This window comes from Danio rerio, chromosome 13, assembly GCF_049306965.1.
Source record: "Danio rerio strain Tuebingen ecotype United States chromosome 13, GRCz12tu, whole genome shotgun sequence".
Taxonomy (NCBI): Eukaryota; Metazoa; Chordata; class Actinopteri; order Cypriniformes; family Danionidae; genus Danio; species Danio rerio.
In genome coordinates, this window is record NC_133188.1 from 36068603 (window position 1) to 36092855 (window position 24253).

The 24253-nt window shown below is 37.1% G+C and overlaps 2 protein-coding genes across 3 annotated transcripts; one reads left to right on the forward strand and one right to left on the reverse strand.

Annotated features, from left to right (window-relative positions):
* Window positions 1-198: 198 nt before the first annotated feature.
* mtres1 (mitochondrial transcription rescue factor 1) lies at window positions 199-5539 on the forward strand. Its single transcript, NM_001145590.1, has 4 exons — window positions 199-291; window positions 2576-3004; window positions 4277-4349; window positions 4852-5539. Exons 2-4 carry the CDS (start codon window positions 2592-2594, stop codon window positions 5032-5034), a joined length of 669 nt encoding a protein of 222 aa, NP_001139062.1. The 5' UTR covers window positions 199-291; window positions 2576-2591; the 3' UTR covers window positions 5035-5539.
* Window positions 5540-5541: 2 nt separating this feature from the next.
* Window positions 5542-12418, reverse strand: bend3 (BEN domain containing 3). 2 transcript variants are annotated; one of them, NM_001145591.1, is made up of 4 exons: window positions 12256-12418; window positions 11568-11622; window positions 10563-10711; window positions 5542-9350 (listed from the first exon to the last, which is right to left on the reverse strand). In NM_001145591.1, the coding sequence occupies exons 2-4, from the start codon at window positions 11617-11619 to the stop codon at window positions 7101-7103; spliced, it is 2451 nt and encodes an 816-aa protein (NP_001139063.1). In that variant the 5' UTR covers window positions 11620-11622; window positions 12256-12418; the 3' UTR covers window positions 5542-7100. The 2 variants fall into 2 exon arrangements, with proteins under 2 accessions (NP_001139063.1, XP_068068999.1); XM_068212898.2 differs by having other exon boundaries at window positions 11713-12384.
* Window positions 12419-24253: the final 11835 nt, after the last annotated feature.

Below are 24253 nucleotides of genomic sequence, written 5' to 3' on the forward strand. Positions count from 1 at the left end.
AGGAGCAGAATGGTAAACTATACAAAGTGCACAAAGCATTCTAGAAAATATCAAACCAAAATAAAACGAATGAAAAGTTATTCAGTTAATGTGTATATCTTTATGATATCACCAAAGCCTGGTTGGTGTAAATCCTGATAAACTGTTTTACGCTGTTTAGTAATTCATCCCAACTATAGAGGACGCTGTAACAAGTGTGCACTGCAGACACGGAGACTGCTGGTTTGTTTTTGCTGTGCTCGTTGATCAGTTCAAGTCAAGATTAGAGTCAAGAAGAGATCACTTAAATAGGTAAAATATCTCTATTTTTAATGTAGTTGTTAAGAACAAAACTTTTACTTTTGCATGTATTGATAGTGAAATGTTGTTGTCAGTGTAAAAACACGTTATGAGCTGATGTATATGCATATTTTTGATTATGTAGTGATAATATGACGCTAACGTGATTGGTAATAAATGTTATTCTTTAATTCTCATCAGTTTATTTATGTTTAGTTTATAAATGTAGAAACTAGTCCTTTAGCGCTATGTGAAGTTTAGACGATCATGAAAGCATCGTCATTTGTTGTCATTGCTATTAGCTGCATATACACACAGTATATTTGTACAAATATTAACAGTACAGGTAAAGTTTGATTTATATTCGCCCATTCGTTCATTTAGCAGTCTCTATATTGTTTACCATGTTACTTGTTACTAATTAGCTTGCAAGTATGACTTCAAAACAACATTTACACTGTTTATTTGACTCTGAACAATGTTGTACCTTGTCATTGGCTGCTAACGTTAATATGATTTTACTATTTAGAGTGTACAAATAATACTTTTATGTAATTATATTATTAAGGGGAAAGTCCCAATGTGCGAATATAAAACCAACTTTACCTCTATATAAAAAAAAAACACTTACGTTTTTTTTATGTATTTACTATACATAAATTATCGACACTACTTTAATTATTAGCTATAAATGTAATAATGAGTCCTTGATTTTAAAATTAAACAAATTATAACAGCAGCAGAGAAAAACTTGCATGTGTTGATGTAAATAAAATTATAGTTAGTCCTTTAAAACATTGTGGAATTAATTTGACTTTACATTGTTTTCAGTTTTGATACTTTTTAAAAATGTTTTGCCACTGATGACGACAAGGTGAATTAAAAATGTTTGGTAGACTTTGCAGACTTGTTTTTTGATATATGTAAGTTTTTTTATTATAAAATAAATAAATAATTCAAATGTCAGTGTAAAAACATGTTATGAGCTGATGTTGTGATTATATGACACTAACGTGATTGCCAATGGATGTTCTTATTCTTTATTCTCATTAGTTTAGTTATGTTTACTTTTTAAGTGTGGAAACAAGTCATTTATCGCTATATGAAGTTTAGACGATGACAAAAGCATCGTTATTTGTTGTCAGTGCTATTAGCTTCATAATACACACAGTAAATTTTTTACCAAAAATACCACTGGGGTAAAGTTGGTTTTATATATGCACATTCAGACTTTATCTTTAATATTATAATTTCTGAAATGTGCTATTTGCAAATTATAACCAGGGAAATCATATTAGCAGCCATTGACTATTGAAGTACAACATTGTTCACTGTCAAATAAATAGTGCTAATATTGTTTGGAAGTCAAACTTAAATGTGATTTCAAACCAAATATTCAAATTAGCGTGGTAAACAATAAAAGAACAAATGTGCAAATATAAAACAAACTTTACCTCAATAAAATAACACAAAAGTTTTTCTCATGTATTTTCTGTACATAAATTACCAGCACTACTTTATTTTCAGCGCCATATATGTAATAATGAGTCCTTAATTTTAAAATCTTATAAATTATAACATTAGGGAAAAGAATTAAATAAATTGTGCATGTAACATTTTATGTAAATAATAAATTATCTAATAATTATATAATTATTATATAATTATATAATAATAAGTCCTTAAAAAACTTGTGGAATTTGTCTATTTTACTGTTTTGAAACTTTTTTTGTGACTTTTCTGGCACTGATGACAACAATATGAATTGAAAATGTTTTGTCTTGTTACCTTTTTCTGCCAACATAATTCAAGCTATTCTCTCTCTATATATTTCATTTCTGAAACTGACTTTGCAGACTCCTTGTTTATTTTTTATATGCAAGTTTTCATTTTTTTAATAACATATAAATAAAAAAAACAAATAACAAATGACTTGCATTGTGGGGGTGTCTTTAATATTAATAAGATGACTACATCCCTCTATACACCTCATTGTTTTGCTTTAGAACAGTGTCTGTCAGCTCTAGACATTTTTCATGTCTTCTTAACCAAACATACCTGATTCAGATCATCAGTTCATTGAAAGAGACTGAAAGACCTGTAATGGTTGTGACAGACAAAGGAGACATCCAAAACACACAGTTTTGGTAGTCCTCCAGGATCGTGATTGAGAAACACTGCTTTAGAGGATTTCCATTACATTTGAATTTAAATCTGTAAAATACGATAGCTCTGAGCAGTGTGAATTGTACATGCTTGTCATCACTTTTCACTAATCTTTTCCTCTTGTATCCAGTGTTCAGTGTAACAGTATGCAGAGTCTATCGGTGCAGGCCCTGGCCCTGCGGCAGCTAGGCAGACTGAACTCCCTGCAGCTGCTCACACCATGCCATGGCTCCGGCCTCAGCATGTGGTGCCCACGGATGTTACACGCTCGTCAACTGTGGGGTTCAGCCACTTCCCAAACACACCGGACGGCAATGGGACCAAAATCATGGGATGCTCGGCAGAGCTGGACTCTCCATCAGATCCGACTCAAGAGCACAAGAAAGAAAGGGAAACAAAAAGCAGTGCACCAGGAAGAGACCGAAGAAGAGACTAGCGATTATGAGGATGAGTTTCCAGATGACCCAGGCCTGCCAAATAACTACAAAGACAACGAGAAAGTCGTCCAGTCCTTACGTTTTGATCTGGTTTTGAAGTCTGGATTGGATATTGCAAGACAGTAAGTCCGAGAAGATGTTCAGAGATTACTTTTTCCAAAATTAGTGTTCTCAGTTCAACTCACATAAATAATATTATAATTACTTCCTGTATATCATTGAGACACTGTCACTTTATTATATTTATTATATTTAAAAACTTTTTGCACTATATACTGTTTTAAATCTGCACAACTCAGGTTGGCACTCCTTGCCATGTGCCTGGGTTTCCTCCGAGTGCTCCGGTTTCCCCCCAGTTTAAAAATATGCGCTATAGGTGAATTGGGTAAGCTAAATTGTCCGTAGTGTGTGTGTGTGAATTAGACATGGGCTGGTATAAGATTCTGACACTATGATAACCTTGGATAAAAATATCACGGTATTGTGATTGCTGCTCTAAAATATATTAGTTTTAAATGTCTGGGTAAAAAAAAAAACTTTTTTCCCCTTTGAAAACAATATATTTGATTTTTTTGAAAGATTTATCATATTTTGGAGCAGTAAAGACGTCAGGCTAAATAAATCAAATCACTCATTGACTTCTGCTGTCTTCATTTGTTTAAAAAAACACAGATTTCTTTACAATTTAAAACGGCATCTTTAAAGATCTTTTCTGCTGGAGATACTGCTGTCCTAAAAAAAACAAAAAAAAAAAATGTAAATAAAAAATCTTACACATACCTAAGGAACGGCATTACAGAAAATTTTGGCAGTTTTAAAACCTTCATTTTTCCAAACCGCGGTATACCTTGAAAATGGTTATTGTCCCATTCCTAGTGTGAATGTACGGGTGTTTCCCAGTGCTGGGTTGCAGCTGGAAGGGCATCTGCTCTGTAAAACATATGCTGGATAAGTTGCCGGTTCATTCCGCTGTGATGACCCCAGATTAAAAAAAGAGACCAAGCTGAAAAGAAAATGAATGCATTTTTTTTTTAATTTATCACTTGTATTTTTGTTATATTATATGTGTAATTCTATTGTCATTTCTTTTTTAAATTCTACTTTTTGTATTAATAATATATGTATATATAAGAGTAACGCAATTTTTATACTCTGTTTGTCCTGTACATGTGGTTGAATCGACAATAAAGCTAACTTTGATGTTACAGTGAAATATATATTAATCTTTTATGACTAACACATTAAGACATATCTCTTATATTAGTTCAGCTTTTCATTTTACCTTGTCAAATGCTCCTATTGGACTGCACAGACTATATTTTTTAGACTGTACTTTTTAGTGCGTGTTTTTGGGCTGGTGGTGTAAGTGACTAACAGCTGTATCTCTTTTACAGTAGTGTTGAGGATTCTTTCTATAGCCTCAAATTGAGACTGAACGGTCAGAAACTGTCCAAGAAGGGCAAATTGGTAAGTCAGCGCTCTCTAGTGGTAAAAATCAAAACAGCTACCTTTATATACAGTTGAAGTCAGAATTATTAGCCCCCCTGTATATTTCCCCCAATATCTGTTTGACAAAAAGTTAATAAAATTAAAGTTTTAATAACTCCTTTCTGATAACTGATTTATTTTATCTTTGCAATGATAACAGTACATGATATTTTACTAGATATTTTTCAAGAGACTAGTGATCAGCTTAAAGTGACATTAAAAGGCTTAACTAGGTTAATTAGGCAAGTTACGTTAATTAGGCTAGTCGTTATATAATGATAGTTTAGCCAAAATAAAGCAAATAAGACTTTCTCCGAAATAAAAAATATTATAGGAATTAACAGGATGGATAATACTTTTGACTTCAGCTGTTTGTCTAATGCCAGTCAATTCCTTAAACATCCTCATGTTGCCTTTAGTTACGAGTATAAGCAGAAACTGCACCTTACTACAACAGTTGATGGTCTGTTGCCTCCTACAGGTTAAGGTGGGGGATACTTTGGATCAGATCCTCAGTGATGACAAGGAAAGGGACACTATCTTGCTGAAGAGGGTGATCTTAAAAAAGGTGGTCTCAGAGACAAAAGATGGCGAAAAGCTGAAAGTCATTCTAAGAAGCTGGAAAAGTCTACAACTTCCCAGAAAGGATGTTTACAAGGACTGAAGACCAAGACTAAGTGCTTAATGGGTGAAAGATCAGAAAGTAGGACAAAAGTGGTATTTCCTAATCCACTCTCCAGTCGTTTGATTCTGAAACTGCAGACAGAGAATTTTATGAGGTGTTTTCTGGCTAGCAGAAGCTTTTTCATATCATGTCACTTGACAGTAGTTCTCGTAAGTGGTTCAAACTACTTGAAGAGGTTATGAACTTTACAGCTCACAAACACATCCTATTGTTTAGAGTTGGTTTTGGTTATATGAATTTTCAATTGTATGTAGTATTTACTGGAGTCACAGAAAACAATTATTAGAATTTCAAATGTTTTCAGGATCTCTGATCCCTTGATTATAATTGCTTAATTTGTTTTGACCTTTGTCTTTATGGCTTTGGTGGATTTCTATTAAGCAGTTTTCAGAGTGGAATACGCAAAACACAACTTTGATCTCTGTTTGTAAACAAGATACCCACTGACCCTCGGTGAGTAAATAAAAACAAACATGAAAACACATCTCGGCTAGGAAGTGATATTTTTATTTAAAAATATATAACGTTTAACCTGGTGCTATAGTTTAGTACATATAATTAAGATCGACTTCCTGTAAGGCAGGACACACTTCAATATGCTGATAATTAGAAAAGCCAGTGATGCAACATTGCTACAACTTAAAACAAACAAACAAAAAATATATATTTATATATATCTTCTCTGCCCTCACCCCTATCTAAAGTGACCTATTTTTTAAAGAACTAAAAGTTTACATTTTAATTGATTAAGGCTACCTTTAGCTTATCTATTAATTAGACATTAGAATAACATCAATAATATAGAGTAGTGAAAGAATTATGTTAGAACCTGGAAGAATAATTCACAATTGATTCCCTACATATATTTGCCTCGGGGTGTTTTTCAATTTAGGAAAAAAAATTGAGGTAAAGACAATATGATTTGCTTTTTCTCTGCAATCTAGATTGGATATATCCAAATTGAAATCCAAACATAGGCTCATTCTGAAAACAGAGGCCTGTATACGTTTCTGGAGATCACGAATTACGTAGCCAGAAATATGTATGGCTGCATTTCATCTTTAAAACGAACAATATGGGGCGGTTATATCCTTTTCTCGCCTACAGCTGACTGCTTACTTCCGTATGGACACTTTTACGTTTGTCCAGTTAGCTCGCCATATACGTTGGGGACTTGATTGATGAGAGTTTGAGTCCGGTGAAAAACAATTCCAGAAAGCAGGACAAAGTCAGACAAAAACAGAATTCAAAAAATAAAATAAACAAGTAAATAACAGGGTGAGAATGTGATAAAATCTGAAAACGTGATTAATATTAGGCAAGGGATTTCTTTTTTTGGATTGCTTTTTAAACTCGGTTGGGATTAGGGAAGGGGGTTGATGGGTCAATAAGTGCTTTTGTAATTACTATTGGTAGTGTTTAGGGAAGAAGGAGAGTGGGTCAGTTGATCGGTCAGTCAGTCATTCAACCAGTCAAACAGTCAGTTGACAGCGGCCTTACGCATTTACGCGAGGACAACAGGTGCAAGAGAAATTTGAGATTTCAAAAAGTGTACACAGTGGCCTCTGGTGGATTAAAAAAAAGCTGCAAAAAACGCAGCTCCTGGGACGTATTTGGCACTCTCCAGAAATGTACATAGAGGTACGTTTTCAGAATGAACCTGGGTTTTAAAAACCTGTACTGTTTTGAGTATTTTATAAATCATACATTACAGATAAGAACCTCTAGGGAGTTCTGGAGTTATATTTACCAGAGACCTTATTTTACATTAGGGAACACTAAACATCATTCATTCCGTGTTCTGACGTCATTCCTGCAACACTCTATTTTGGCATATAAATAGTAACACTAATAACTATCAGGTGATAGTGGCTTCAGTCACAAACTTTTTTGTCACCTACTAATCTGTCCCATTTAAAGGCCAACATTTGAATTTAACCAGCCAAACCGGACCTTAAACAAGGATAGGTTAAAATCTGCTTGTGCAAATAACAGGTATGTTGTGTAAAATAGGAAAACAGATCTGCAGTTTGCAGGAACATTGTTCAAGAGTAAGTCACAGTGTTGTTTGATCTCTTTGCCTTCTTTAGAATGTCACATTTCTTGCGATTGGGCCGTCTACAGCGCTCGTCGATGCTTGGCACACATTCATAGTGCCACACCTCCTCCATCTTGTCAACAGGATAGACGGCTTCCACGTAATGACGAATAAGTCGAAGGCGCATGGGGTCCAGCTGCTTCTTGTTGCAGGCCCCAGAGTGGTTATACTGCAGCCGCAAATTTTCCTGTGTGAAAAGCTCGGGGAAGAGGCGGACGAGAAGGCGAGCAGCAAAATTTCCCACAGACAGACTCTGTTGGACAATCTCCCTCACTTCAGCATCCGTAAGCAGGTATTCAGAAGGCACTGGGAAGTCTGGGGTGGGTACCGAGAGGTCCTCGAGAGGAATCTTGCAGAAATCTTTGCTGCTTTTCTCCAGGGGTGAAGACAGGACTTCAAAGTCCTCTTTCAAGCGATCAGAAGTAAGAGCATTGATTTGGCCAGCAGATAACAGGGAGTCATTCGGGTCAGGCTCTTGATCAGGTGAACAGGCTTTCCGCTGTTGTTGATATGAACGTCGTTGGTCGGTATCTCGTCGTCTACATCGTTCATCAAGTTTGCCGACAAACTCAAGGGTCCATACGCGGTCGTTCTTAGCTTGTGGGTAGAGCAGTTGTACATAATGTCGGATGAGACTTATTCGTAAAGGATCTAGCTGTTTCTTGCCTAGAGATCCGCTGCAGTTGTAATATTTACGTGCGTTCTCGTTAGTGAAGAGCTCAGGGAACATGAGAACCAGGAGACGAGATGCAAAGTTCCCAATTGACAGACTGCATTCGTAGTTATTCTTTAGCTGTTCCTTAGTAAGTAAATACTCCTGAGGAACATCAAAGTTCGGAAGAGGAATCTCTAGTTTGTCAAAATCCATAGGCTCTAGCCATGATTTCTTAGACCTGCGATTTGGTTTCTCGTAATCACACAGGTCACTGATTTTAACAATAGAGATGTTGTCAGGTAGACGGGTAGTGTTGTACATCTCTCCGTTCCCACTGGTTGAAGCGTTCTCCAGTGCTTCCTCCATTCGTTGCACACACAACTGCAACCAGGTGTCCTCTGGAATATCAGGGAAATTGGCCTCCATGTATTTTCGCAGAATTTCTAGTCTGTCTGAGTCAGTGATTAACTGTCCAATGCTGTTGTGGCCCTCTGGCAACTTGCCCTCCTCAAACACCTCCGGGAAGAGTCTGTTCAACAAAAAAATGACAAGCTCCTCCGGGGACGTTAAGTCTTCAGAGTCATCACCAGCAGCCTCATGGGAGTCCAGCACTACATCCGAGCTGACATTGTTAGAATGAACATCGTTGTTCTCTCCAGAGTTGAGGGAAAGAGTTTCATCTTGGGCATCTTCGCTAATGAAATGGCAAGTGTGATTTGGTTCTATGTCAAACCCGACAACCATCGGAGCCTGTTTGTCACACACCTGACCACTCTCCATGTCCTTCTGAGCCCAGTAACGATTCAAGAAGTCATTGATCTGCAGCAAGCATTCTGTCTGCCAGACGTTTTCATTTTTCACTAGCGGGTAGCAGGCCTCCACATAGTTGCGTATTAGCTGAAGATGCAATGAATCTAATGTCCGTTTACTTGTGAGGCTGCATGTGCTGCAGCCGTGCGCACATTCCTTTGTTGTGAAAAGTTCTGGGAACAGTTGAACGAGAAGCCTGCAGCCAAGCTCACCCGCGGTGGACGTTTGCTCCATCAGTTGGGCGAGTTCCTCACTGGTCAGCTGGTATTCAGGAGGAGGCTGAAATTCCATGACCATCTCAGAGGGCTTCATTTGTTTTTTTATTCGCGTCACTTCCAGCGAAAGTAAGTCCACCTTACTGTGTAGCTGGGTCATGCTGGAATTCAGTGTGTTAAGGAGGAAAAACATCTTCTCAATGAGTGGGTAGAGGTGAGAATCCAAGGAAGCAGGAGATCCTGTGACCCCTACAGTTGGGGAAGCCTTAAACATGTGATGCTTTCTAGAGTTGCCTAGTTTTTGGAAGTGGACACCATTCTGGCTTGCTCTCACCCCATTGTGGGCTTCACTCTGGTCCAGACTGGATGCAGCTTTACGCTCAGAGATACGATGTGTGATGCTGTAGAGTGGTTTTCTGTATGAAGAGATGGAAATCTGCTCTGGAGAAGATCTGTGGACGTATGAGCATGACCTGCTTCCGTCATCTGAACTGCTGTCAAGGAGGTTTTCTCCGGCCTAAAAGTGAGTGTGAGATGTTGCTGTTAATAATTTGCACCAAACACAATGTCCGAGAACAGATTGCCTGTTTGTTAAAGGGGTGGTTCAGCCAAAAATGAAAATTCTGTCATCATATACTTATCCTCGTTTCAAACCTTTATGAGTTTCTTTCTTCTTTTGATCATAAAAGAAAATATTCTGAAATACACACTTAGCTGATAATTGATTATTAAAGTAAGTTTGGCATGCAGAAGAAAGCTCTGAGCTCATAGGATCCTCAAGCCTGGGGCTCTCTTCCGTTTGAGGGTGAGAGGGGAGTTTTAGCTTAGGTAGGTCTCGAGAAACCCCTTATTTAGGGCTAATAACAAATCAGGAATTGCTATATAGATATATACTGCTGCTTAAAAGCTCGACTGTAGTGACAATTTAGATAGGTCAATTAACTTATGATGCATGGCTTTGGACTGTGGGAGAAAACCGGAGAACCTGGGGGAAATCCACGTGAGCACAGGGGAACATGTAAACTCTGCACATAAATGTCAACTGGCCTGTTAAGGAATTGAGCCAGTGACGTTCTTGCTATGAGGCAACAGAGTTAACCACTGGACCATCATGCCACCCTATAAGGCAGGGGTCACCAAACTTGTTCCTGGAGGGCCGGTGTCCTCCAGATCTTAGCTCTAACTCTTATCAAACACATCTGAATAAGCTAATCAAGGTCTTACTAGGTATACTTGAAACATCCAGGCAGGTGTGTAAAAGCAAGTTGGAGCTAAACCCTGCAGGGACAACGGCCCTCCAGGACCGAGATTGGTGACCCCTGCTATAAGGAAAAGGAGGATGAGTAGGGGTGTGTTAGCTAATGGTGGAGCAGCCGTGATCAATCATAAGCACATGCTCCTATCGGAATTAATTTATAAATAAGCTTTACAAAGCTGGAAACCTGCAACCATTGACTTCCATAGTATTTGTTTTTCTTCTTATGGAAGTCAGTGGTTGCATGTTTTCAGCTTTATTCAGAATATCAAAAAAATTGTGTTCAACAGAAAGAAACTCGTAAAGGTTTGGAACCACTCAAGGGTGATTAAATAATTAGAAAATTTTAATTTTGGGTGAACTATCCTTTTAACGCATCATGACAACTTCTACCATATCAAATACTGTGCTAAACCTGCATAGGAATTAATGTTGTGATTTAACAAATGTACATTTTGTTTTAAAGATGCTTACCGGTGTTGTCACCTTGATCCTCTTCCCACTGTTTGGCCTTTCCACGTCAGAACCTGTAGATGCTCGTTTTGTAATGCTCTTAAAGAAACTCTCCATCTTTCCCTCTGTGTTTTCAATAACGTCCTCTGCATCTTTCTCGACTTTAACTTCTAGAGAAAAGCCCAAGTGTTTATAATTACTAAGAAATACTGATAAACATTATCTCACAAGTTTTAGCAGCTGTAATGAGGTGACAGGATCTGGCTTTGTTTAATCCTTTTCAGATTTACAGCTGGTAGTAACATGCATCTCTTTAAACTTGACTTTTTTTCGGTTTCCTGTCCTTTTGAAGTTCTTATATTAAAAGGAATAAGTGCCCTGGTAAACATTACAAACTTCTTTAAAAAATTAGAACTGTCCATTTTAATGTCATGCTGACTTTAATGTCAAAATCAACCAATATAGTTTTTTTATTCAATCATTCCTTAGCATGTAGTTCAAATGCATTAAAAATCAGCTATCTTTTTGTGTATTTTTGTATTTACACTCTCATTAAAGGGGCAGTTCATCCTTTACTCACCCTTTATTGTTCAATATTGACAAAAGCTAGGTTTCCATTGACTTCCATGATAGAAAAAAACAAATACTATGGTAGTCAATGGTTACAGTTTTATAGCTTTCTTCAAAATAACTTATTTTGTGTTCAACAGAATAATAAAACTTATAAAGGTTTGTATCCACTCGAGGTGAGTAAAAAGGGAGTAAAACTTCATTTTTGAGTGTCTACTTTATTTCATTTCATGTGATATTGTCACTAATAAACCCCTACCAGGTCCACTTCCAAATACAACATCTATATTTGATTTGATAAGGTAAATCAGTTGATTTGACAGGAAATTTCGATTTAGACTGGTTAATTTGATGTGATGCATGTTAGTACACAGAGAAAGCCTTGATGTTTAATGAAAGTTCTCACTGCATGAGCAAAGAAAATTTAGAATATTTTTACTGTGAGTCTTTACATACTTTTATCAGGCACCTGTCCATCTGCATTAACCATGCACAGAGAAGAGCTCATGTCCTGGGAAGAGACACACAAGACCCGTGATTGTTTAATATCTGACAGTCGGAATATCGGACTGTCACATTGTCAAGGTTTCTCTATAATTACTTGTTTTTTAAAGGATGCATTTGTCTTCTGAGTCAGTATTGCACATGACTGTCACAAATGTTAACTTATGAAAAGTGTGAGAAAATGAAGAAATATGTAAAAACTTTATTCTCGAACTGGTTTTTCTTCACGGTAGAGTTATGTGAGGTTGTTTTCCTATTTGTTTTCCATGTCTTGCACCGTGAAGTCTCGCCAGAGCACCGGAGAGGCGCTGCTTCACCGTACAGACCCCCGGCCACCGGCTCCACTTCCTCATTCTTCCAGTGGAAACCCCACGGATCGGTTCAACCGGGGAGTCAGTCGGACAAACAGCTCCCCGCTGCGCTCCTTACTTCATAAGTCTTTAGGAAAGAATGTGCTGCTGTTAATGTATTTGCAGTAATGCTGAGTCCTGTCCTTCTCTCTCGTGTCTCCCCTCCCTCCCCCGTGCGCAACTCTCCCTCTTGCGTGACGCGGCAAGAAAAACATCCACCGATGAGTTTTCGCTCCGTCTCTCGCCACACGGCGCGCATAAACTACCTGCGCGGTGGAAATCAAACTCACCTTTGCGACGCCGGGCAGCCCTGTGCAATAGGTTACGAGGCATCGGCCATAGTCGCGTATTTAAATCCAGTGGATTTGTCCACGGGTAACTGTTGTCCGTGTTTCTCTTCGCTGCTTTTTTCTCTAGTCAGTGCCCTCTCGCGTGACGTGACGGTACTGTGTCATTTCCGCACAGCTGTGGGTTTGCTGTGGGTTTTTGCCAGCCCACCCCACGTGAATCCCCGTGCTGCTGCGCCGTGGCCGTGAAATGCACGGAGTGCGCGCTGGTGTGGGACTTCTCGTGACCCAGTCATTTCGAGAGGCCCCTCGAGTCGCGCGCATGAGTTCCACGAGTATAAAATCACCAACGTCATAGACGCTTGTGACCAAACACATGCGGTGTATATAGCAGCATTTGTTTAAGAAAATCATGCTTTTGGTAAAAGTTATTACATCGAAAATTATTAAATGAACAGAGCTTGTAAATATACATAAAGCCTATTTAGCAAAATAACGACTGTATTATATTTCTGTTACTGTTTTTTTACTTTAAGTTTTGTTAATCTAAAACATCATTGATTTAAATGTTGTACAGTTAAATAAATGACGTACATTCTCAGTCAACATTGGAAATGTAAGCAACACCAAGAAAAGCAAACGTGGGTTTCCACGAACTGTCTGGCTGTACTTTGTTCTCACAAAAGGTTTTACAATAAATATTTGGGTTGTAAATATAGGCTAGTTGTTGTTTTTTTTAAAACATGTTCTATGGAAATAGCTTAAAGACCAAGTCTTTATATAGCCAAGCTAATTTGATTTGCTTGATTCACTAAATCCAACTTTTGGCCAAAAAATAAATGTATAAACTTTGATTTTAAATGTCTAAAATTAGGTTAGTAAAATTAGCCTACTGTAAATAAATACCTAAAATATATATTTTTTACATGTGTTTCTTTTCACCTTAACAGTTAAAGCCCAGAACTACTTTTAGCACGTTTTAACTTGTTCATAGTTTTACATTTTCTACATTTTGATAAAGTTAACTGTCGGTTAAATGCTGTTTACAGCCGGTCTACCACTTAACTGCCGTCTAGTGGATATGACAAGTACTGCAGGGCAAACGTGAATGTCCACCAAAACTGTATTAGACAGAAAGAAATACAGATAGATTAGATAGATAGATAGATAGATAGATAGATAGATAGATAGATAGATAGATAGATAGATAGATAGATAGATAGATAGATAGATAGATAGATAGATAGATAGATAGATAGATAGATAGATAGATAGATAGATAGATAGATAGATAGATAGATAGATAGATAGATGCAGCAAAACAATACACTCAAAAACAACTCTTACACTCAAACTAACTCTTTACAACATAACATTTAAAGATTATCTTTTGGCTGCATTGTCTGTTTCAAGACTAGCACAATATAATGCAACATCATGCACTATAAAAGCAAATAGGTGAAACAAATCCACTGCTTATATTCGTCCTCGCACGCAAACGCCCATCAGAAACTGTTCTCAGACACTCATCATCAGCTGCACCCGATGTGACCAATGTCCCGTAACGCGCATTAGTAATGTCTGCATTAGCGATGTCTGCATTAAGTCACGGAGCAGTGGCTCTTTGAGATGTGGGTGTGTTGAGGCGCCGGTCGGTCATTATTCAGGTAATGTGGGCTGTTTGATCCATCACGCGCTCATGCGATGATGCTCGCGCTTCTGTTCTGTGGGACGCGCGCGCGCATTGAACGGGGAGCTTCGCGCTGCTCGTTAAAGACTCATTTCAGCAGACGCTCATCTAATTTTTTACCTCAAGAGGAAAAGAATCACATCCGTCAAATCAAATGGGGATATTTCAGAGCGTTATTGCCAAAATAAAGGGTAGGATTCTGCAATAAAACCACCAACTCCAACTCTTTACGATTATAATTTTGTTTTGTTTAGGGTCATGTCTCTATGGCATAGGCTAAGTTCCTGTCGACTGACAGAATTAGGATTTTTGACATTTTAGATTTTAGTTTTTTTTTTTAGAAAAATTCCAAATTCAATTGGAAAAATAATGCCTTCTCAAATTTCTGCCAATTAACAGTGACAAATAATTTAGCTTTATTTACAAAGTGGCTATATATATATATATATATATATATATATATATATATATATATATATATATATATATATATATATATATATATAATTATTATTATTATTATTTTACAAATTATCACAAACTGCCGTTTTACTTCTATTTCATAACAAAAATCATCAACTTGTTATTGTTTGCATGGTTGAAATAAATACAACACATGGACCATTCCTTGACTTCGATTGATGGAGCGAGGCGCGTTCATATAGACACAAACACGTGACCACTACAAACAAAACGCGATAAACCACCTTAGCCACACATTAGCCATGGTATTGCTACACTAACCATTATTTAACAACAGTAAACCTGGTTATACAAATGTTTGTCAAAAACATGGTTATTTTTCGTAATTGTTTAATTTCAAGAGTTTTCTGCTGAGATGAGCAGGTAGGCCTGCGCGTACAAGCAAATGCATTGTTTTTAATGTTTACGCTGTCAAATTTTCTAACAGAAGCATGGCATTTAAGGATTTAACTATTAAAAACGAACACACTTTGCATTTGCTATATATTTGAGTAGTAACCATTTTATAAAGCAACATAACACCTTAGCTGTACTAAATTCACCAGGTTTTGTATTGCTTAATTCAGGTTTGTCACTGCACCTGGACTGATGGAATGTACCAGAAAGAGGAAACATTATGGTGTGAGGGTGTGTAAAGAGTTTCACACATCTGTAACCGAAAAGAGACTAGAATCCAGGACATCCATCAACCTACAGCAGACTGAAGGTAAAGTCTAAAACAGATTCAAAGAGGGGGTCATAGGACAATGACAGTGGGTCGCTTGATTTAAAATGTCAAATAAAATTTATTAAACTATTATAATTACACTGTTTTAACCATAACCCACAGAAGATAAAAAATAGTTAAAAAACAAACAAACAAAAAAACAGTATGGAAATGAAAAGCCATCAGCCTTTAAATTTATTTTTTTTCATTGGATTGGTGTGTTTACGTTAGATTAACAACACAGTAATATTGTCAGCTGCAGCAGATTGATTTTATAGCACCAGGTTAAACTTTCTGACACATTTATTGCAATCAAATACATAAAAAATACAGACCACAACTGAACATTGATCTCTAAGTGGTAGTTTCCAATAGATACCATTTATTAATCTTACGATACTTTACCAGCTGAGGTAATTCATAACTCAAATTATAAAGTAAAAGGTCAGAAAAGCTATATTTTATGTTATACTAGGCCTACTTGAATTTAATTCACAATTCCCTTAAAACCAAAAAGTATTATTTGCACCCCACTTTCGAATTTGTTACCAAAGAGCATTTTTCCACTAAAATTAGGCTACATGAAGTGGTTAAACATTATTTCAATGTTTCCTGTTGCTATTTTGGGTTTTTCAATCATTTTGTTTTCAGTCTTGTCAGGTAACAATCCAAAGTAATTCAAAATTTCACTTTTAAAGAGATTGTCGTGGTGGCTAATAAATCATATTGACAGGAGCAGAAATGAACTGATTCAGATGTGCATTCGAACTGAAGCGAATTCTACATAGTTTTGCAATCTTAAAGGGCTCCTATTCCTATAAAATGGTTCATTGTTTGTTGCATAAATGTATGAGCATTTTAGTGACTTTTCCACCTGCAACATTATCTGTTGTAGATAAACCATTAAATGGCGGTACTACTGTTTACCATCTACAGTGGCACCACCAGTATTTTGGAGCCTTAGTATGGCAATACTACCATAGTTTCCTGTAAACCGTGCAACCCTAGTCTCCAAAGATAAACCAAGAATAAATTTGTGCTGAAAACTTTAACTCCATCAGTCTCTTTAGTTGAGGTTAATATTAAATAAATAAATAAATGGCTATAAAAATGACAATATAGTTGTTAATAAAAACAACTATTATGTTGTGCGAGCAATGTTTGCATATTTATAACCACCTAAGGAGATTTTGGCAGTCGCAAGTCACTGGTATTGTTATTTTAAGGGTTGCAGCCTAAAAAGTTTGGGAACCCCTGGTCTAAAGCACATGTGACAAACTACCTGCATGCAAAACAAGAGCTCTTGCCAATAACAGTATTATACAAAGCCCTAAAACACTGTCTAATTAATTAATGTAGTATCAATGCACAGCGACCAAATCTACAGTAGGTGAATAATCTCCAACCAACCTCCTCTAGTCCCAAAATAACTCAAAGTGGTTCAAACACAAAGCTTTGAGCTTTGCTGAAGTCAAGCTGGTTTCATACGCTCTCTCTCTCTGTCTCCCTCGCTTCACCTGTGTGAATCCAGCCACCATGTCATCAAGGGCTCGGATTGCCACAAATCGCCAAACCGCAAAAATCATTTCCATGCGCAAAAACAGACAGTATCAAGTTACGTGGATGATGATACTGTCGGCCATAAATTCACACTGCAAGTCTGTGTGTATGTCTGACTTTTGATAAGCCGCCGTCTGACCCCCATAACACACATATATCTGTTGTTAAATGTCCAAAATACCAACTGTAGGGCAGTAGTACATATTTTCAAACTAAACAAATGTGATTGATGAGAGCTCACACAAAAGCTAGTTATAGCCCTAAGTAAATAAATTCAGATTCTTCTATATTTATTGTGTGTGTAATGTATGGGAGTAGTTATATATTTTTTTTCTGCCATTACTCACCTTTAGTCCTTCTAAGATTTCTTCAGTAGGACAAGGAAGGGCGAAGCAGTGGCGCAGTAGGTAGTGCTGTTGCCTCACAGCAAGAATCTCGCTGGGTCGCTGGTTCGAGCCTCGGCTCAGTTGGCGTTTCGGTCTGGAGTTTGCATGTTCTCCCTGCATTCGCCTGGGTTTCCTCTGGGTACTCCGGTTTCTCCCACAGTCCAAAGACATGCGGTACAGGTGAATTGGGGAGGCTAAATTGTCCGTATTTTATGAGTGTGTGTGTGAATGTGTGTGTGGATGTTTCCCAGAGATGGGTTGCGACTGGATGGGCATCCGCTGCATAAAAACGTGCTGGATAAGTTGGCGGTTCATTCCGCTTTGGCGACCCCGGATTAATAAAGGGATTAAGCCGACAAGAAAATGAATTATTGAATGACATAAAGAAGATTTTTTACCCTTCATAATTCATAAAATGCAAGTCAACAGCTTTTGCCACTTTGAAAGTAAAATAAACAACATTAATTAGGTAAGACAATAAGGTCTTATGTAGTGAAATAATTGGTCTATGCAACAAAACAAAAAATATTACATTTACAGCCCTTAGCTAATAGTACAACAGTACTGAAGGCAAGGCAAGGCACGTTTATTTATATAGCACATTTCATACAGAGGGGCAATTCAAAGTAATTTACATAAACAGGAATAAAAGAGACAAATATAAGAAAATAAAAACAAATAATAAAAATTATTGAAATGTGTTAAAACAGGTTATAAAAGAATGAAAATGAAAGACATTATAGTGCGACCTGTCGGACGTAGCACAGTGCTCATTTAGTAAAGACACAGCTAAATATATGTATTTTAAGTCTTGATTTAAATATACCTAATGTTGGAGCACATCTGACAATTTCTAAAAAGCTGATTCCAGCAGTGGAGGGTGAAGTTGCTGAAGGCTAATTCTCCCTGCTTTTACTGAACTCTTGGAATTTCTAATTTACTTGATCATACTGATCTAAGGGATCCGTTAGGTTTGTATTCAGTGAGCATATCTGTAATGTATTGAGGTCCTAGGCTATTTAGTGATTTATAGACAAGTAATAATACTTAAATCTCTGTTGAATGTAACTGGGAGCCAGTGTAAAGACATCAGGACAGGTGTGATGTGCTCTGATTTTCTGGTTCTGGTCAGAATCCTGGCCACAGCGTTCTGGATGAGCTGCAACTGTCTGACTATCTTTATGGTATGGCCAGTAAGGAGTCCATTACAGTAATCCACCCTGCTGCTGATAAAAGCATGAACAAGTCCACACTGGAAACAAAGCATCTAATTCTTGCAATGTTTTTGAGATGATAGTTTGCTGATTTAATTACTGCTTTGACATGACTACTAAAACTCATATCTGACTCCAGAATCACACCAAGATTCTTAACCTTATTTTTTGTTGTTTGAACCTTAGAGCCAATGTACGCATTCACTCATCTCTGTTCCCAAACGCAATGACTTCAGTTATTCTCTTTGTTTAACTGAAGAAAGTTTTGGCATATCCAACTGTTCATTTCATTTCATCAGTGCATTGGCAGAGGGTGTCAATGGGGCTTTAGTCATTAGGCAGTAAGGCTAAGTAGATCTGAGTGTCATCAGCATAGCTGTGGTATAGGAAATTAGTTTTTTTCCTCATTATTTGGCTCAGTGGGAGCATATAAAGGTTGAACAGGAGAGGTGCCAGAATTGAATCTTGTGGGACTCCACATGTCATGGGTGTCCACCTCGACCTATGGTCACCTATACTGGTATAGTAACTTCTCCCTTCAGGGTAAGAGCTGAACCATTTGAAGATCGTCCCTTACAGTCCAACCCAGTTTTCCAGCCTATCCGAAGTATGCTGTGATCGACAGTGTCAAATGCTGAACTGAGATCAAGCAACATCTGCACTGTTAGTTTGCCTGAATACATATTTAGGCAAATATTATTGATTATCTTTATAAGGGTACTATGATGTGCTCTGAAACCAGATTTTAAATTTGTCTAAACAAAGCTTACCTTTGCAAAATGACAAATATATGTGGACGCAAACACATGTAAGCTGACACAGTTTAGTTACAATGGAGAGGATGGACAAGTGTGTAAAAATAGCACTTGTGCTTACCTTGGATGCTACAACCAGTGGCGCAAAAAGGGGGTATGCAGTGTATGCGGTGCATAGGGGCGCCACACATGGGGGGGCGCCATTGTGCCAAAACTATTTTTGAAATTATGCATGTTATTATACATATTAAACAAAATAAATACATATTTTTGGTTGAAAAAAATGTTTATCCTGCATTTTATATGAATATACAATTGTATTTTATTGAATACAAAATTATACCACTCCTCCCTCTTCGTTGACCTTTTGATTGATCCGTTGCTCGGTTACAGTCACATGTTCAAAATGGAGAGAAGAGAAAAGAGACGTGGAGCCCGAAATAGAAAACATTTTGTTTGTGCTCAAAACTAGTTCAATTTAGTTCCAAAAAAGTTGGCCTATAATATTTTGATAAAATAAAACATTTCAGGCAGTTTGTCTCTATTTTTTTACCTTAAACATTGTACAGTCTTTTTTATTTCACTTTGTGAAAGGTGTGATAGCAGTTTCAGTCAATTGTTCATGCGAAGACAGACCTTACACCCCTCACATATGCATGTGAGAAGTGATTACATTTTAAGTTTTTTTGCCTCCCATATCTATCATTTTGTTTTGACAAATGTACAAAAAGTACAAAAACAAGACATGTCAAGGTGCTATAAACATTTGGTGCGGAAAACAGAACTAAGAAGAAATTTGGGTTGGGATGAGATGTAATTCTTTGTGACTTTACATAAGTGTAATTATACTTTTACTATTTCATTTGTTGATGATAAAAAAATGCGGGGTTAAGGGGGGCGCAAAACTTGAAATCGCATACCCCTCAGTAAATGTGCAGTTGCGCCCCTGGCTACAACCTATATAAAATGTTGTAAACATTTCTAACTCTAACTCTTCTTATTTCATATATATAGTTCTACATTCAAATCATATCCTAATTGCTGTGATTTCCAGATGACAGCATGTGACTTTCTACTCAGAGCTTTTAATTTCTTTAGAAAATGAGTTGTACATTTCTATTGCAAAACTCTCAATACCCAAATAAATCAGCAGCAGTCAGGTGGCAAAATGGTGAAGTTGGAGCTGTTCTAAAAACTTTTACTTCACAAATTGAGGATTCTATTAGGATGTGAACTTCTTTAAAAAGCAGTGTAGCAAGTATTGTCAAATAATAATAAAAAAAAATCTGTGTAATGGCAATTGCAGGCTGTTTTTGTTTTATTTGGTTTTTAAAAGTTTATGTAATGTTTACCTGTTCCTACAAAACTTTTTTCTAGTATATTTGATCTAATCTGAGCTGATTGCATAATTTTTTGCAATGACAAGCTGCTTTTGATGCATTAGTAATTAGGCATCTGACGGTATAAAACCTTGGATACAAACTCACAGTTTCACTTTATTGTGGTTACTGCTCTAAAATATGTTCTATTTTTAACGTCTGGGTAAAAAACAAAACAAAAAAAAAAACCTTTTTCCCCATTGAACAAAATACATGTCAGGCTAAATAATTAAAATAACTAATTGACTCCTGCTCTCTTCTTTAGTTGCAAAAACACAGATTTCTTTACAACACGTTTAAAAACATTAAAAAAAAAGCATTACAAATAGCTTAGGAACGGTATAATACAAAAATTATGCAGTTTTAAAACCTTTACTTTTTCAAACTGTGTTTAACCTTGAAATCGGTTATCGTTCCATGCCTATCAGTAATACGTCTTAAATAATATAATTTTTCGAGAAAAAAATAATTTTTCGAGATCAAGTCACATCTTTTCTTTTTATCTTAATATTCTCTGACCAGGTCACTTTAGACTTTCTTGTCCTGTCCTATTCTATTCTCTCCTATCAACCAAAGGATCAACTGATGAAAATTGGCAGAAAATTCAATAGCACGTTGATTTCTTGCAGTCTGTAAAGTGTTTGCTGTGACTGATTTAATAAGGCAAAAGTCCACATGACTATTTTAAATGTGATTTACACAATCCCAATGAGATATTAAGGTCAAAAGTGTACAATTCTCTTTAAAGTAAGACTTTTACAGACTTTCTACAGTTTGATATGTGGATCTGTGACGACAAAAACTGTAATAAATTCTCAACAAACCTAGGACACAGGAGTGTGTGTGTTAAAGAGTGGTGTTGTGTCAGGTAGAGCAGCCTGTTTTTTATTTCCGTCCTCGTTGGTTTTGCACGATGGGCTTTTCTCAGGTCTGCTTGAGGCCGAAATGAATTTTTCATGTATGACCAGAGGGCCGTCCCGCTCCTACAAACAAATTTAGTGTAAAATCCTGCCAACATATCTGAGGCCAGAAAGAGACATGGAAGGAACTTTAAGCTACTAATGTTCCTACATACATGTTCTCCCCTTCCTTCTCTGTCCTTCAGGCAGTTCAAGTGTGTGTGTGTGTGTGGTCCACGGGCTGTCTGTCACTCCCCTACGCCCCACTTCACACCCTAGTCGTCCCCCCCCGTGGTCACCCGTGAAACCGCAGGCTGCCCAGGCTGGCGCCAGCCCTCTCGCTAAACTGATCAATACTGCAGCATTTCCTGCCCATTCACTCAGGTCACACACTCACCTCATTAATTATTACTGCCAACACTGCTGCTGGTGCACCCCGGGCACCCACAACACACACACACAAACACTCACACACTGTCATTGGTTTACAGACAAACGTTCTGGTTAATGCCTCCACTTATAATAGTGAAACGTTGTTAAAATAGCCCAGTTTGCACAGAGAACAGTAACTATATATAACGACCACAACAATGCTTGATAATGATGTTTGTTATAAGTATGTGCGGCTCTTAAGTTGCCTGCCACTTTAAATGCTTGAGCTTATTAAAGCTGGATGGATGCTGATTGGCTGTCAATGTTTTTATTGGTCTTCAATTGGAAAGAACAAACACTGTGATGTTGTTTTGTGTCGTTACTGTTATCGTTGTGGTGTATCATATTTGTCCTTAGTGTATGAAGGCCTTAGGTGTGTTTTATTCTACTAAATGCCAGTGGGTGGCAAAACATCCCGTTTAGATAATTAGTTCAGAACAGCTGATTCATTTAGAAATAAATCAACTGACCTTCTTTATGAATATATCATTGACTGAAATGTTCAGCAGACTGCTGAATAATAAGTGTTCAGTACACAGAAATGACATACCGTGAGCCTTAAATGGCAATGTTTACATGTTCTCATAGAATGATTCACAGTTAGCCAAGGATCAATGCGGGAAATACATATTATATTTTATTCAGTGTCAAATGTTTTTTGTTAGTTTAACATGTATATTGTGAAATTTGCAGTGATGTTTGTAGTGAGGCAATAAACACTTGTAAACTTCGGAGTGTAAGTGTAATGCATGTTTATGCATCATGTCATATCACTTGGCTCTTGATTTTTCTTGAGTTAATGGGTGGCAAAAAAATGTAAAATATCCTGTTAATGTGGAGGTTGATAGTATTTACTGCTTGTTTTTATACATTAACCTCATGAAATACAACTCAAAAGAACACCTATGTTGGTCAATTTTTGTAGAGCATATTAATAATTTAACCCATATGTAATCCAGCTCTGTAGCAAACTAGTTTTCTCTGGTGGCATAAAGATACCTTACTCCTCTCCAGCACTTCTGTTGAAACAAGTTGTTAACAAGATTGTTAACATAAACTTAGTTTAAAATAATTTTGACAAATGAAGCATTGGCGGCTCAGTGGTTAGCATTGTTGCCTCAAAGCAAGAAGGTCGCTGGTTCAAGTCCCAGCTGGGCCAGTCGGCATTGCTGTGTGAAGTTTGCATGGTCTCCCCATGTTCGTGTGGGTTTCCTTGGCTGATCTGGTTTCCCTCACAGTCCAAAAACATGTAATATTGGTGAATTGAATAAATTAAGTGAATTGTGTGTATTGGTGTTTCCCAGTACTGGGTTGCGGCATATTCCACATGCTGGAATAGTTGGTGGTTCATTCTGCTGTGGTGACCTCTGAAATAGAGACTAAGCCGAAGAAAAGTGAATGAAAGAAGCAAACTTATTTTGCATGTTTGCATTTCAGAGTATATCATGCTATGTGTGTGTGCAGAGCTCATTAATATTCAGGACCATTCCAAATATGGTTAAAATGAAGTTTTTCATTGTAGGGGTTATTCCCGTGTTCATAAATGAGCATATAAAACAGTTCCTAGAGAAATTGTTAAAGGTGCAGTAGGTGATCTGCCAAAATGCTAACAGCTTAGCATATTATCACAACAGCAGACAACCCACTAGTTCATGTCATTCGCCAGTTTAAATAGTGTTTGGCCGGCGGCGTGCAGGAATTACATTTATTACTAAGCCATGCTTGCATGTTATTTCAGAGCGAATATTCAGAGTAGCAAGATAAACAAAAGCAGATAAGATAAAAGCAACTTCAGCTCAATAAAGCAGGTTAGGCAGAATAGCGCTATTTACTGATGTTTTGTTGTTAAACTAAATAAAAATCTACAATATCGATGCTGTCAAAGGTCCTTTATAAAACTGAAAACAGTCATCAATTTTTCGCTGGGAGATTTCAGTGGCTGAACAACACGTCTGTGCATATGTCATTCATAACAGAACACAATGTAACATGAGGTTCGCCTGACTAAAATAGTTTTAAAACAGAACATTACTTGTCTAACAGTAATACTTCAGCCATCAATACTGATTCAGGATTTTCAAAAGTTTCAATTCAGCATTTGATTTCACCGCGTCTGTGATTGTCTCGTGAACGCACGGCGCTCATGTAGGCGGGCACGCACGAATGGATCTGCGTGAACAGAGATGCGCAGAACTCTGAATCTACATTTGCTGACAGACAGTTTCAGCTACTTATCGGAATTATAGGAGATGTCGGCCTGACAATATTTAATTGGATAAACATTTTTTTTGTTTTATGCCTTACCCAGAATATAAAAATACATATAAACACATTTAGATCATTTACTTTAATCAGTACTATTGGACTGTGAAGAGACTTTCAACCAGCACAACAAAAAAATGTTTCTGAAGGCAATCACCTACTGCACCTTTAACATACCTACTTTTATTTAGATATCAGAGAATAAGTTTGCATATTGAATCAATACATACTATGC

What these genes read in the sequence shown, in the direction of transcription:
- mtres1 (NM_001145590.1), top strand. Translation starts at nt 2,592, where the DNA reads ATGCAGAGTCTATCGGTGCAGGCCCTGGCCCTGCGGCAGCTAGGCAGA. An exon ending in GGATTGGATATTGCAAGACA is followed by an intron (nt 3,005 to 4,276) that starts GTAAGTCCGAGA and finishes TCTCTTTTACAG; the next exon opens with TAGTGTTGAGGATTCTTTCT. An exon ending in TGTCCAAGAAGGGCAAATTG is followed by an intron (nt 4,350 to 4,851) that starts GTAAGTCAGCGC and finishes TGCCTCCTACAG; the next exon opens with GTTAAGGTGGGGGATACTTT.
- bend3 (NM_001145591.1), bottom strand. Translation starts at nt 11,619, where the DNA reads ATGAGCTCTTCTCTGTGCATGGTTAATGCAGATGGACAGGTGCCTGAT. An exon ending in TGGACAGGTGCCTGATAAAA is followed by an intron (nt 10,712 to 11,567) that starts GTATGTAAAGAC and finishes GCTTTTCTCTAG; the next exon opens with AAGTTAAAGTCGAGAAAGAT. An exon ending in GGATCAAGGTGACAACACCG is followed by an intron (nt 9,351 to 10,562) that starts GTAAGCATCTTT and finishes ACTCACTTTTAG; the next exon opens with GCCGGAGAAAACCTCCTTGA.